A 16,101-nucleotide genomic window follows, 5' to 3' on the forward strand; every position below is an offset into this window, starting at 1 on the left:
CCTTGGTCACCTAATGATACAGGAAAAAAGACAAAGATAAATGAATCGTTCTTAACAGCAAGCTCTGCGGCGTAAAATATTTAACAACCACATGCGGTCGCAGCAAAATACAAAAATGTAGTGCCGATAGCGCTTCACCATTCACTTTGGGCTGATCTTTTTTTTTTTCCGCCGTCATTTTCACTTGGGTGACATTCATCCTTTCGATAGCAACTGCGGGCAACCGGTTCCCGCCTCTTATCTTTGAGTTACGCCGTGACTCACGCATGGTGCGCCACTGTCGTCCAAGACACTACAAAACCAGCGTTGTCTTCGAGTAGTTCGCATACTTCGTTGGACGCGGGGCGAGTCTTGTACGCTGAAATCACGATGGCAGCATTCTTCTACACTCTGCTTCTGTGCGCAGCCGCTACTGCAGGTACGATCTTGTTCTGCTTCTTATGCGTCCCGCACACTGCAGGCTCCTCGTAAGGTTGTGGGTCCCTGTGTCAGCACGAAACTACTGCTTTCAAAAGACCTTACTGCGTCTTTTAAACCCATGCATGAGTCCGTTACGCATCTGTTATTTTCATTTTCTAGTAGGTCGCTTAAGTTGCTTTTTAAACGGACTGGGGTTGTGGCTTTGGAACTGCCTGCGAATTTCCGTGGCTGTGTTCATGTTGATCGTCGGACGGCGGAAGGCTATAATGCTATTTATAACAGTTCTGTGCCGCTCGTAGTGCTATCTGCTTTTATCGAATTCTAAACCTTTCTGTCAGCATTACTCTCACGTGCACTTTGCACGCCGATTCTGTTCTCTCATTAGCACACTGCTCAATTTCGCGACACCTTGCAGATGGAGCATCAGCGAAAACAGACATCACCGAAGCGCGGAACTCGGACAGCGGCCGCACATTCGGCAGCCTGCTTCCCCTTACCCTGGGACTGATGCCGCTTCTGGCGCCTGTCATCAGCAAGAGCGTCTTCATGGTCCTGCTCTCAGGTTTCACCTACCTGGTTCTCTTCGTCGGCTCTTTCTTCTTCCCTCCACTGGGCGGCCTCATCGGCCTGGGACCGATGGGCATGCGTTCATTCGACGAAGCCGACCCGAGCGAGAACAGCATCGACCGCGTAGCCCGCGTCGTCCGCCAGGCCATCTCTTCGACCGAGGAGTCGGTTACTGGCGGTACGGAGCAGTGTCGCAGGCGCCTCGTCTGCGAACTCTCGAAATCCGTGTCCGACGGTGTCCCTAAGGTCGAAATGTTCGACAACTACTTCAGGTGAGCCGTTTATTCTGGTAGAGCTAGCGAACTTCGGTGCGCTCATCGCATACAGCCAGCACATTTACCTCTTCACTTTCCGGTACTGTGGTTTTGTAGCCACACACTACTACGTAAGTGCTACGCTTGTACAAGCTTTGAGAACCGGCACTGAACATTCAAGCGTCTCGTGTTACACCGGAACCAATAATAGGATCATGATTTTCTTTCGCATGCTGGTACTGGTATTTACTGGTATGTTTTCATCCCCTATTTACTGAATGACCCCTTTCCTAGCAACATTTCCACTTTCTCCCCCAGAAACCTCACCAGTGACGCCGATACCTACGCCGGCGCATGGGCAAGCGGTTGGCTCCATCGTGACTGCGCCCGCTTTTACAGAGAGTGCGACCGCACCTCGGTCGACAGCCTTTCTACAATCGTTGGTATCTTGGGTGGCCCTGATGGATACATCGGCTCTCTTCTGAGCGGCTTCACCAATAGGACGGTAACCGAGTCCTCCGAGAGGACCACTGCGTCGTGGATAACTACGTCACTGCATAACCTTCGCACATCTACGCCGCCGCCTTTTTCATCCGCCACGGTTCTCCCTCCATTGACGACCATTGTTCAGCATCTCGTCACCCTCGCCGCAGCTCAAGACTTCAAGACGCTAGTATCTTCGCCTACGACGCCCACCCCAGCCGCAAAAGAGACGTCCCAGTGACCTAGTTGTCTTTAGCTTGAAATTCTGCACGCAAAGTTTTAACACCCGGTGACCCGTGCAGATTCATTCGCATTTTTACACTATCACGCCGCAATAAAGTATATTTTAATGACCATTGCCTATTTTTTCCGCATCTTCATTCCGCGCCAGCTATGCCGGAGCTATGTTGCTCCAGCAATTCACATGCATGTCAAATACCATCGAGAGCGCATTCTAGGCAAGCACGCTAAGGCGATGTATACATGTATTTAACGCCGACAGTAAGCCACCATTGCGTTTCTTGTATCCGCGGACTCGAGGTGTTGATCGCCGTTTTACTACTGCTTTTTCTAGGCAATTTTTTTGTCTGCGATAGTGACATTTTTTTTTTTACGACCTGTTTCTCCGGTGGTCATATTTGGAAAAAAAAAAGTATCCGTGTGAGACCTTACAAGAAGGGTCGTTACTATTTTGTATTGTCTGCATCGCCCCATTCAAAGCCCCCGTCGTCATTAACGCAAAATTTTGCATTGTGGTTTCCTCGGTGTCAGTGTATCCTCCCAGGGGTGGAAACGTGTGGTTTGTCTAAAATATTTGATACTGCGCATTGCTGCGTTACTATAAACACTGATAGCTGCCATTAGAAAGTCGCTAATCTTTTTAGCGGCAAGCGTCCACTGGCGTTGGAAATCGTTTATGCCACGCCCTTTCAGCGATTGCAACTTGTTCACCGTGCTTGTCTTGCTGGTGCTTGAAGCAGTGCTAACGAAATATGTTACGCGCGTTCTGCTAAGCAAGCTATTCCAATCTTCGGTCACATGTGTCGCAATTCCTCTTAAATGCCAAGTAGCGACACAGCAATGATTTGCGGCTGAGTATTGAAGCGGCTTTACATGTACCACGATACAAATAAAAAAAAAATTGTCTGATCATTCCGCAGTGCGATGAGGAAAATCGTAGAGCGCTGAAGTTTGATGTATCGGCGAACTGCGAAAACATTTGCGTTTGAACGCCAGTAACTTTTTGAAAGAAATTTTAGTCCCGTGAAACTTCTCACATGACCCTTCGAAGCCTTCAGTGACTATTTTTGCAAGACACCCTTGTCTAACATCAGTACACATCCCCAACACACTTTACTGTCGTACACACCAAAACGCGTTCACTTCGTGTCCGTCTAAGCATGCTAGAACCAATTACTTTTCGTGGCGTATGCTTGCCTTCATTCGGTAGCTGAGCAGGTTTGATTTCCATGCAGTAAGGAAAAACAAAACATTTTGTGGCGTATGCGTTGAGTGCCCGCCTGGCACACAGAGGGCCTGGGTTCCAACCGCAATTCCGCAGAATTTGTTTTTTCCAATGGCCATTTTCGTCCGGACACGCTCGGATCACACGCTCTGCTGACACACCCTGTACACGCCACTGATGCGGCAAGAAATGCTTTGGCATTAAAAAGTCACTTTTGATAGCCTTCATCAAAAATGGTCAGTGCCCTAACACGGAAGCCCAGTTGTGTTCAAATGCGGGAAAAATGCTGCTGCGAATGTGCCGTCGCAAGTGAAATTCTGTCCAACAGGCGTATCGCAGCGCCTGGCCTTAGAGAACCAAACATTACCGATAATTATTCTTTTTGGAATGAAGCAGGACGTATGATGAAAGACAGCGCACTAGAAAAATGAACACGAGCAACAGCTGAAGCAACCAAAAAGCATTAACTGCCAACCACTACTTTTTACTTCCGGGATAATTCTTATTGAAGGAACAGAAAAGGGGCACTAAGCATCGCGTGGGCAGACGAACAGCCAAGATAAACAGACCCAAATTTGCTCCTAGAAGCCCCTTTCGTTATCGTGCAGGGAACTTGAAGGCTGCCTGACGCATGGAATCTTTTCCTTGAGCAACAAAAAGCCTATCATAATCTGACGAACGCCTCAGTAACGACGGCGAAACATCTGCGCGCTACAGGTACACGTGCGAAAATACTATAGCTGGTACCTGCGAATTCGCATAATTTTGTTTCCGCGCCTTACCGCGTATTTCTGTTTGTATATCCTGTATTTGTACATAGTGTATATTGCCGTCCTACCCCTATCCTTGCTTAATAGTGTCTCCTCCTTTCTTTCCCTCTTCCTGTCCTCTCGCTGTCTTTTTATTCCCACTAGCTGCAGCTCATGTCCTTCAGGTTTCGATGGCAGATGCAGCAGCTAGCAACATCTTTTCTTGCCGTTTTTATTTTTATAAATAAATAGCCGCTAACAAGAACAACGTTTCTGTGCTTCCCAAGGCTCATAATGAAGTCACTGAACCTTACGTTAAAGCATCTGCCAGTATGGCCGCCATTCATTTTCGTGCAAGAAAAAGGCAAGTAACAAATCACCACTCAAGCGCGCAGAACAAAATCGGGTCTGTGCGTATAATAGTTCACTGAAGCGCGGTAGGACAGCGCCCATTCTCAACAATTTTCGTTACGGCACTGCAGGCTCTATTCTGCATCGGGGTGAAGAAGAAGCAGTCCCACACGACTTAACTTGATAAACTAATGGGTTTTATGTAAGAAAACTTAATATAAATATTAGTCCCAATTAAGACCCATAACTTTTGGGTCGCCAGGTAGGCAACTTTGGCATGTTTTAGAGAGCAGCTCTTAAGCGCCCGTTCGTGGATAGTGCCGTGTGGCTGCCGTCGGTGCACCCGAGCAAAACGATTAAGAAATAAATAAAACTAAACGTTGCCGCGACTAGGATTCAAACCTGTGACGCCCCGAACGGGTCGGCGCTGGCCAATGCACGAGAGCACTAGGCTATCGCCGCGGTTTTTTTTTTTGACAATCTGAGTATACTTATGCCATGATATCAGGCAGTTTTAGCTGAGCGTTTTTACGGCCAGCGGGGCGGAGCGGGCGAGCGGATACGCCAGCGGAGACGCGCGAGAGAAAAGAGTTTTAGCCGTGCGGATCGCCCGTCTTCTCGAGCGGAGTAGAGTCGAATTGCTCTGCTGCTCCACCTATAGGTCAAAAATCGAGTTAGAGTGAAAAATAGAAAAGAGTGAAAAGAGTATCAATTAAGCCAGCTAATAATGCGCTGAAACTATTTAGTAAAAGTGGATTCTGTGTTTTTAGTTATTGATTGGGTAAATGTTGCGTTGTATATGCACAAAAGAGGCTGCCATCTTGGATACCCAAACACGCCCCCGCGCTCTTACGCACGCTCGCGTGCTGCCTATCGCTCCGCTGGAGAGGGCTTCCCAGCGGGCGTAAGATTCGCTCCGCAAAAACGCTGTCCGGCCCAGTGACGTGCGCATGCGCAGTGGCGTCTACGCTCGCCCGCTCCTCTCCGCTGACCGTAAAAACGCTCAGCTAAAACTGTCTAATACACCAGGCTGTGTAATACGAGCCCACCTACTAGCCTTCCGGTCTCGCACGCCGTAGGCTATCGCCGCAGCCGAGCACGCCTCGTGTTAAACTGAAACACACTCACAGTGCGCATTGCACCTCGTCATCTTTTTCAACTGATCCTGCTATCGGACTAATATGCACATTCTCGTGCGCTGTGCATTGCCCATCGTCGTCTCCGTCAACACACAACTATTGAACTAATATCGACGACAGACGTGCCGCCGACGCAGCAAAGCAAAACAATGAGCCTACAGAACCCGAGACAACTACAGAGCTGCGCTCAAATTTCGCATAAAGGTGTATCGCAATCTTCCTTAGAATCTTTTTCGTAATTGACATTTTTCCCAAAGCAAAATAGGGGCGCATTTAGGGTTCAGGTAAAAGTGGAGTTTTATATATATGCTATGTGATCTGTCACGTAAGGAGATATATTACGAGTGTAATCGAATAAGTAGGTGTGTAATTAGAGTAGTTCCAATTATGTGAATGTTAATTAGGCAAGTAGCAAAGTGCATATTGGCGGTTTTTTATTCTCTTTGTTTCAAGTAGCGTAGTGGCGCCGGCTTGTGGCGCCAATCATAATGTCTCCGCGATGGGATATGTGCCGCTTCCCCAAGAGATGGCGCGAGCAGTGTAAAGTTTTCTCAACGTGGAGCCTCAGTCCGTATGGAGCGCTGCACTGTGCACATGTGGCTGTGTTTACAGTGCATTGAGTACTAGACAATGTGTGTGTGTATAGAAAATCAAAATTATGTGCCTGAACAGTATGGTAGGCAAGAACGTGAAAAATGTGTTGATAAGTGCATCAATGTTAACAGACAGCAGTGAATGTGTGTGAAGGACAACTACTGAAGGTCGCCATTAACGCTATCCTTTCATACCCTTAAATGCTGAGCTTAAGTGGCCCCCTAATCTTTTATCACATTTACCGGCGGAAACCTGCCGTCTGCGCTCACCTCTCACCAATTGCATGATAATGCTCCCACGACCACGTAATCAGGTTGCCAGCATGTCATTAAAGCTATGCAAATTAAATCATAATAAAGCAGATAAAATTAAAGCTATCTATCGTGACAAGGCAGCACGACTTTGAAAGGACGGAACACAAACATGATGACGCAACGTCGACCTTTATCACCTCGTATTGCCCGGAAGAAAAATGTTTGGCTCTCAGAAGTCTACACGAGTGGGATTGATTCTTCGAGCGTTGAATCTTGGTCAATATAGAGGTACCCTGATACAGGTGCCCTGATACAGGCCGCGCAGTCGTGGCCTAGAGGCTTGGGCACCCGCCTCGGGTGCTGAAAATGGTCGGTTCGAAACCCACTGCCGGCCTTCCACCGGTAAAAATGGGCACACACGTCCTCCGGCCTTGTATACCCTGCTGCTTGTGTTTAGTCGGCAAAAACAGTTTCGAACACGATCAGCCTGCAAAGGTGGTTCCAGATTCAGTTGAGAGTTTCAACGGAGATTCGAGAGTTCGGTGAAGTTTAAATGAGCTCGCTCTACGGGAGTTCAGCATATGAGAATGAGTCTCAGTCTACGAGGCGAGTTTCGGGAATACGGCATTGCGTCAACAAAACTAAAAGGCTCCATACATCAAAGGAGCAGAGGAGCATGTAACTGCTTTAGCCAATTCACTAGGGACGCTCGTAGAGCGGCCGATGCAGCTTGTTCTTCCTCTGAAATCTGTGCAGGAGATCAAGAAAGGTTTTCAATTCGCGCTTACAAGATGGCAGGAGTGAACATAATGAAGCGTGGGTTAGCATACGAGAAATTACCCCTGGCTACTTTCCTCCCTCCTTTCAACTACCTGGAAGGCAGTTTTGAAAAGGCGATGAAGTGTTGCACTAACAAGCAAATGGAAGGCACTTAGCGCTTTTTTGGTAATTGCAATCTACTGTTGTGGCTGCCAATACCAAAAACACGGCCGATTCACGTAGAGTAGACGTTTCTGTTTTGCTAGCGCACGCTAGGCGAAACTCATTACGGAGCATAGGACGTAAAAAACAATCCCGTGACTTCCAACCTGCAGACCAATTAACGCGAACAGCGGTAGTAACTACAAAGGGAGGGCTCCTTTGCTTAGATCACTTCGTACCGCAAGTCGCTGCAAGGAACAGTTACACAGTCAGTGGCTGCCTGATGTGCGGTACTGCCTTTCACGGCCCCAAAAGAAGGCGACCGAAAATGCAGTCAGAAGGCGCACGTCATCTTATCCTTATGGTGCATCTGTCCACAACCTTATCATTAGGCGAACACGAGATTTACGAGTGCCAAGAACACAGTGGCTTGCCCAAGGCGTCGCACTCAATGTCATTTAAAGCACGTCGACACTGTGGTTAGAGTACTATGCTCGCGGTGGTTTGTAAAGAGCGAGCCTTCGAGTCCTGACTTTTTGACAGAAGGGCCGATATTCTGAAGCCTCTTCTTCTGCTGGCATGCGTAGCGAAAGAGAACGGAAGCTGCCGCGGTCAATGGCCCTGCAACCGTGCGCCGTGCTGTCTATATGTATACACGCGGAAACGATGTAAGGGGTGGGAATGCGAAATGGGCAGGACTCAAGGAGGAGTGGTTTAGCGCTGCATGCGCCGAGCTATGCCATTGAAAGAGGGGATTTATAGGAAATAAGTCAAACAGGGCCTATAGCCCTTTTCTCACAGTAACAAATAGCATGACACGGGAAAAATGAATTCCGCTTGGAACATTTGGTACAGTAATCCTTTCAGTGGCAAGGCGCACGCAGACGCTAATCGAAGCCGCTCGTCGGTCCGAGTTCATCTTTGCACTGCCATGGTGAGTGCATATCAGTGGATTCATGCCGCCAGTTTTTGAGCATAGTGAGCTCGTCAGGTGGAAGTAATATATTGCATCAAGTTTGAAATTCGCTCGCTAGGAAAAGGGAAAAAATAACTATTCAGTGGAGCTATAGGAATACATTTATGTTGATTTCCCAAACAGGAGGCAAATCTTGGAGATTGATTTAGGGAAGACAAGCAGCGTTTAGGAAGTCCGGACGTCGTTACGATAGAGCATCACAGACAGCAAAAGGATGGCAAATGAAGGCTTGGTGCGGACACACAGAAGCAAGTGATCTAGTCTCTTACACAGATGCATGCGCATGCGACAGTCCGCCCCCCGATGCGCCACTTCTGCGTTGAAAAGCAGTCGCGTATACTTCCCTGAATTCTCAGGGAAGCCCGCCCACATAGTGTTCTCCAGAGCACATGGTGCGCTGGAACAGACATTGTTTACCTGATTGAAATGTAAAAATGTTGGAAAAACGACAATAAAAAGAAACCTTCAGAAATGTTGCAGCAAAACAGTTTTTTAAGCTATTCGAGGTTTACTTAAAAGTGGCCGTTAGCGAAAACGACCTTTAAAGGGGTCATTCCTACTGAGGGATGAGCAGAGCAATATCGTGATCTTACTACTCCTGTCCATCTACTATGTCCCTTGCAGCACTCTTACATTTTTCTTGTGAATTTCGGCCTATAATAACCAGTAATTTTCATATTCTTGCCTTGAATTTTGCGTTCTCTCGTAGTGCTTAATACATTTCTGCTATACCATTCTGCCTTCCCTATCTATTGCCCTCGGGCGCTCTAAGGTATTTTGAACAAATAAATAAATTTATTAAGCCGCCGCGGTGGCTCAGTGTGGTTATGGTGCTCAGCTGCTGACCCGAAGACGCGGGTTCGATCCCGGTCGCGGCGTTCGCAATTCGATGGAGGCGAAATGCTAGAGGCCCGTGCACTGTGCGATGTCAGACCTCACTCACGAGTCCCAGGTGGTCGAAATTATCAAGAGTCCTCCACTACGGCTTCCCGAATAGTTGAGTCGCTTTGGGAGGATAAACTCCATGAAACCAAATATACTGCCGCATAGGCGAACGTTTTCTACGTATGTTCTGAAGGCTCCTTTGTGGGCCACGTTTGGAATGAAATATCTCGTCTACCCCTACTGGCTGCGCTAAGCAGCTCATCAGTTCTCTGAGTCGTTGCCGCTTTTAAAGAACAGCAGCGCCAAAAAAGGTATGGCATTCTCCCTCTTGTCGCTTTAAAAAAAAAACAGAAGTCTGCATAACATGCAATAAAGTGCTCACACTGCATAACAAGTGCATCTCGATAAAAGTTTAACCACCCTCCTCATTTCAAAACGCTCCTGCTCGCGAAATACACAGTAAGGTGTTTTGTTCTCACTGCTGCACGAATCAATTCAACACGAAGTACCGAAAGTAGTTTGAGTGAGTGTGCACACTCTCTCAGTGGATATCGGTGTGTCTGTCTTCCGCTGCATTCTTTTTCACTGGTAGCCAGACACAATACCTCTTATCACATCGCATCGCTCTCAACATCGGCGTCTGGACAGAGTGCGAGAGGGCGTACGTGCTCTCACAGAACAATGTAAAACACGACACAAAGAATACTCGCAGGCGAAAGGTTACTTTCGCCATCTGATACTTCCGGTTATCCGGTACCTTTAAGTGGTCGCGGAGAAGCCAATAACGCATCGGCAAAGGTTTTTTTTTTTCTCCCTGAGATCAGACCAGCAGATGCCCCTCTTGTGTTGTTTATGGAAAAAGGAAGGAATTGTTACCATCATATCATGCGTGTCCAATTTGGAAAATACTAATCTAGTCCCGAAACCAGCTTTTGTCAGGACCACATCCCTATTTAGAAAAATTCATGGTGAACTTGCTGGCACCGTGATTTTATTCTTGCTTGCAAATTTTCTTAATATGACAGATATTTGAGACAAAAGTCGACGAAAGCTGCCCATACGTTAGACCATTGGGTTCGCTCTACATAAGCAGACCGTACTGCTATCCCCACGGTAGTTACTGTCGTGGCCTGGCCGGGATGCAGAAATGTGCTCCTGTGCACAAAAAAGAACAGCGCGGGAGTTTGGGTGTTTTATAACTGTGTGCAGTGATGCGTTCGAACGAAACAGAATCAAGCGGTAGGAAAACCAAGACGGATAATTCATGCATTTCGTAATCACCCGCGTCAGCCACAAGTGACCCCAGAAATATTCCACTGGGCATAAAATTGCTGGCCAACAGGCTCCTTAAGTAAAAGGCGGGTTACGTCGGGCGGTGTGCCTAGCCATATTAGTCGTGTAGAGGACGATGATATCTTTCATATAGACGGAAGCTGCGGGAAAGCTTATTCGTTTCTAGTAGTTCAGAGCTGTCTGAGAACGGAATGTTCGACTATTTAGAATGGGAAGCGTGTAGTCGTACAGTTATTAGATGACATCGCAACTTAAAAGCGATTGTTTGCAAAGGCTTTCTTTGTTTGGCAGTGCTGACTTTTCTTGCAGAGTGCTTCCTGCCTTTCAAACCTACAAATTAACTTCTCCCGTGTATTTCTGGGCCCAGAATTTTCTTGCATATGAACAGAACGCGCGACAGCAAGCCACCGTCCTTCCCAACATGATGCGTTCTTCGGTATATGCCTACGAAAGTGCACAGCTGAAGGTCGCCCGCTGTGCGCTTCGTCCGATAAACTTTCTTTAGCCTGTCCAGATTAAGCGATCGCACGCAAGAGGGCAGCGCGAATTTGCCATACTATAACAGCGCGAAAGACGACCGAAGATGGCAATCTCAATTGGCTAATTGGCAGAGTGTGCCAAGCTGGCAGCGACGACGTGCAAAACTTGCGTGCAGACTGGTAATGCTTTGCTACTGTTGAGTTTCCGCGAGCGTACCATAGTACTGAACACACATGTAGTGAACTGAACCTCAATAGAAATAGTGTGAGCGGGCAAGCAGCACAATTTTCCTGTATATCAGTAGAATGGCCGCAACTCGCACTAGCGCCATATCCTGCACCATTTGCCATCACATGAGCGCAACAATGGCAGTCTATTGCGCGCTCTCTCTGTGTCTCTCACCTTTGCCTAAGATTCTTTCATCTGTCGCTAGAACTCTGCCTTTTACAATCCCTCGCCGCTTGCCTCGTGTTCACATCTAATGACACCAGAATAACCTTTATTTCACCATCATGTCTCCCATGGTAGTCGAATACATGATGGTCGGTCTGCCTCTCTCATGCGATAGCTGAGAGAAGGAGTGCAGCGTTACAGCCGCGCCACTTAGCGACCCGGAGCTCGTGGTAGCCTACACTAGAATGAATTGAAGAGCCGCTGAGCTGGAAGCGCTGCTCACGGGATTAATTTTCCACTAAGGAGTAGGCTTTTACTATTGCCTTGAGTAACTCCTAGGCGTCTTACGTTTGAGCGGAGCGCCTATTAGTGACAGTTGCAGCAATACATCGTCCGCTATCACTAAATCTAGCCTTTGGAGCGAAAGCTACACTACTGTAGCTGGGGCGCATATCGCAATGAGCCTCGGAATGACCTCGAAAGGACATTTAGATAAGTCATGGCTAGTTTTGCTATGCCCATATACCTAACCATGTGTGGTTCACTTAACCACATTTGACCTCGAGCTGTGACCTTATACTTTGCCCTTGACCTTTGACCTTAATTTTTGACCTTACACAACGATCTCAACTATATCTGCTGTCGACTCTGAGTCGCCAATGGAGATCGTTGCGGACAGAAGTACGATTCACGCGATTCGTATTAGTGAAAGTGCCACCGCTATGAGACCAACAGTTTATTATTGATAACCAGTTTGGCAGCGTCTGTGATGTGTGTGGCTGCTGCTCGTTTCATTAATTCGGACTTCTCTATGCCCTCCAATAAGAAAGCAAGAGTTGAAAATTGTGCCGATTTGGTTCTCTTATCGCTACGACGAAAACAGTACACAGATGCAAACAGAACAAAATAACAGTAAAAACTGAATCGTAACCGGATTACAATCAGAGCTGCAATAGACGATATGCGAAATTGCTTGGCGGTCTGGCAACACCGCGCCCACAACTTCCGGTTTCCATCTTGGCTCGGTCGAGCTCGTCGAGCTGGTGCATCGTTTGCTATGCGTACTTTCTTCTTGCGAGTGGAATTTCAACAGGCAAGCTTCAGCTGCTGCGTTGTTTTCACAGCTGATCTTTGACCAAATGTAGGTGCTTTCAGTGAGCGCCAGCTTACTCCTACCGCGTCCTCAGCTTCGCTTGAAGTCTGGCGCTGATGATCGCAATAATCGGCACTCGAAAGTGGGTTGGAAAGTCGAACCGTGACCATGTGCTGTTGTCGTTTTAATGCTCGCATTAAAGCACCAGTTCAAGCATCACGCATTATCATGGCTATTTTATTCACAGGTGGAAGCGAATTCATCTGGTAGGGTAGCGAGCGGTTATTTTGCGGTGAGTGCGCACGTGTTTTGACAAACTTCTGTGACAGTGCGAACTTTCATTCGCGCCGACGCCAGGAGCTTCGTGCATTGCAGTATAATCACACAAGACCCTCGACCAGCGGCGTAATTCGATTCCTTTACTGTAATGTGCAATGCGCATCCGCGGTTTTCAACATCACCGTTTCAGAGCCCAGCGTCGGTTGATTTTCGCCACAATTCGTTGAAACCGTGTCCTGCTTAAGACGCAGTCAGTCGACATTAACAAAAGGAAACTAGGCATGCACATATAATTCAAAATATTGTAAGCAAAGACGCAGCTTTTTTTTTCGCATAAGCACTGAGCCACCGCGGCGGCTTGATTAGAGAAAGATGCTACAGCAGTAGGTGCATGCACGGACTCGATACGCTGGTCAAGCTGTGTGTGCAGGGACGAAATTAGCATGTTCGGTTGCTTCCGAAACTTAATTAGCTTACTCCTAAACTTGGACAAATGGCTTTGTTGCGAAGCAAGTTGTTGGAGCTTGCCACAACGATAATAAAATCTGATGGCCTGAAGCGTTTTCAGAACACTGTTGCAAGTACTTTCTAGCTTAGAAATGCGTCCCGCCTTCATAATAAAGTAGCTATATTATTCGATTCTTTTTTTTTATATTTTCGTCGCCGCAGATATCGAAGGTATAGGAATCCTCAAGAAATAAACATTCGCACCTCAGTTTTTATACGTAGGGTGTACTGCTTCACAAAAACTCCTTAACGCGCATAACATATGCGTATGGTCCAGAGAGTTTGCTCGCCCTTCTAAAACTGATTGAACACGGGAAAAACTTAACTGAACATGTAGCAAACTAAGCAGTAATCGGCATATGCTTCTTCGATTGAACTTATTTCGCCACGGCACGAGCGATTTGCCCACTCAAAATAATTACCTTCTCTATTACGTTGTTCAAGTATGCGTCTATATATATTCACACCCGACCGGAGAGTTGATAAATGCACGAAATCGGCTTCTAATTTTGATCAGAGACAACAAAGGCTGTGGTCCTTATCTTAATTAAAACGCAAATCACCTCGAGAGATTTGTCAAAAATCAGCGCAGAAAGCGAAAGCTGCGCTCTGATCTGCGTACTGACACATGATACCTCGCATGGCGTTTTGTGTTACTAAAACGTTGGGACGGAGTAAAAAAATAGAAAAGCGAAAAGCTGGAACGCACCTAGTTCTGGCACGCATCGTAGTGTCTTTTCACAGTGGAGAGGGTAGCGCAACACTGCATCGGCATTTTACTTTTCAAACGAAGCGCAGCAGTTTTAACCCAACGCTGGGCAGCGGTTTCGTTTTCTCTACCGTACCAACATGGAGGACTTAGTTCTCGGAGCGCCGAGAGATGGCGCTGCGCATTTCGCATATCGTCTATTGATAGGTAAAAGAAAGACAGTGGAATAAAAATTGTAATCGAATACATTTGCTAGAGAAAGCAAAAAGCTCTCGCATTGGCACCGCATCAATCCAATTGATTGTCCCTAAATAGTATTTGAAAACTCTGGAGTTTGAATTTTCGGAATTGCAGTTTCTGCCTGGTTAAATTTTTTTTAACTCTGAATTTTGACCACACTTTGAATATTTGCGTTTTCGCATATTTGCTATGCGCTTTTCAATTGGTTCTCTATGTAAAATACCTGAAAATTTTTACAACAGCATATTTCATCCCCCCCCCCCTCCCCGCGCTATGCAATACCCTCTTCTAGAGCGCCTTTAGAAGTATTTGTATAAATAAACAAATCGGTAAATCAATACTTCAAGGCGCTGAATGTCAATGAGTATCAAAGTTTATGTAACATCATATAACTTCAACAAAAACTCTAGATACGTATGAGTTCAGCACAACATATTGATCTTGCGCATCTCGTTAAGTTAAAACTGATTAGCCCCAGCAATTCGAAGTTAATTCTACTTAGGAATCTGTCCCTCAAATCTCGAGTTTGCTTAGTAATTTGTTTTTCTTGTTTTTCTTGTGTCTACCTATACAACAAGACACTATAGGCGCGAAGATATGTACACTGTTTTCATGGGGCAATTTCACCCCTAGTCTCCTGCTTTCAGAGTATTAGCAGAGACAAGTTGGGCGCCCAGTCACTACATCATGCTGCGTCAGTCATCTTTTGATGGATGCTGAAGGCTCTGCAGCTCCTTTGCAGGCAGCGTAGAGTCATTATCTTGAAATCCATTTCGGGGAGCCCCAGAGCCGTCAGGCTGTGAACGTTGGGCTTTGCCCAACATCCTAGGAGTGTTTGGGTTGCTGATGTCACTATGACTTCACCAGAAGAGATTTGGTCGAAGTGGTCTTGATCGGAATACTTGTCGACCTTTTCCTTCGGGTATCATTCGGACTGATTCGGGCCCCACCACCTGGGCATCCACTAATACTGTCTGGTCCTCCTTTCTGAAAACCAGATTGGGGGTCTTTTTGCCTCTTTTTGTCCTGTAATGAGGCTCTACCTGAACTTCCCATTTCAACTACTTTAGTCATTTTGCCATCTATCTGACTATATCATCATGGCATCTAGTTCTGGCATTGTGGGCTCTTGGGCATCATTGGAGAATATGTCCTAATGTCTCTTGGCTCCTGCAGTTTGCCCTGCAGGTCTTTGGCAGGTCTCTTCCCATTTTATCCTTGTAAGGTTTGGCATTGCGTTGACTCTCATCTTCAGCAGCTTGGTAAATTCCTTTCCTTTGAGCAATCTACTGCCTTCCCCTATCTACTGAGAGGAGGCTTGGCTGGGCTTGCTTCCTTCAGTGCGTTTCTATCCCCACTGTTATGGAGCACTGATTTCCAATAACTCTTTGCCTTCGACTTTGACGATGTGTCAGCTGTCCGTTAAGCTGACATTTGCTGCACGTTATATATACTTCCATCTAGCAGGGGTAGGTTGATCGCTGTTCGGCATGCAGGGTGATGAGGCTTGCCCAGCCTTTTCATCCTCCTAAGTTGCATTGACGGTATTGACGTCCTGAGACATTGAAGCCCTAGCCCTCCTTCCTTTATAGGGGCATAGAATATTCCCAGTGGAATGTCATGTGGCAAGTGTAGCCATGCTCTGAGCGCTTTTATTACTTGTCTATCTATTTTCTCGAAAGACCTTACCGTCACCGGGCTCAGCACTAACCGATAAAAAGCCTTGGTAACAGATAGAATTTCAGAATTATCAATCTTTGTTGCGGCCGCAGTGGAGCAGCCGCTACTCTTGCCAGAATCTCGGTCACTTCGTTCGTAACTGAGGGGCTCTTGTCCAAACGGGGCATAATGAATGCCCAGGTATTTCCATGTACTCATAGCCTTTTCGTTTGGAATCACAGCTACCTCCACGATAAATTGCACGTCATCCCTGATCTTAATCTTCTTGTCGTGTCCGGATAGATGTAAGTTGACTTCCAGGCTCTTCGCTGGATTAATCTTCCAATCCTCTTTCCTGGTGGAATTGGCTGAGGTTATCCAACCTTTCTT

At 46.8% G+C, this 16,101-nt stretch overlaps 1 protein-coding gene across 1 annotated transcript; it reads left to right on the top strand.

Moving 5' to 3' along the window:
- The first annotated feature begins 349 nt into the window (after positions 1-349).
- LOC149360363 (uncharacterized) lies at positions 350-2,052 on the top strand. Its single transcript, XM_089569260.1, has 3 exons — positions 350-418; positions 836-1,259; positions 1,560-2,052. Exons 1-3 carry the CDS (start codon positions 370-372, stop codon positions 1,963-1,965), a joined length of 879 nt encoding a protein of 292 aa, XP_089425386.1. The 5' UTR covers positions 350-369; the 3' UTR covers positions 1,966-2,052.
- The last annotated feature ends 14,049 nt before the right edge of the window (positions 2,053-16,101 follow it).

This window comes from Amblyomma mixtum, chromosome 2, assembly GCF_055824585.1.
Source record: "Amblyomma mixtum isolate Tamu chromosome 2, ASM5582458v1, whole genome shotgun sequence".
Lineage (NCBI taxonomy): Eukaryota > Metazoa > Arthropoda > Arachnida > Ixodida > Ixodidae > Amblyomma > Amblyomma mixtum.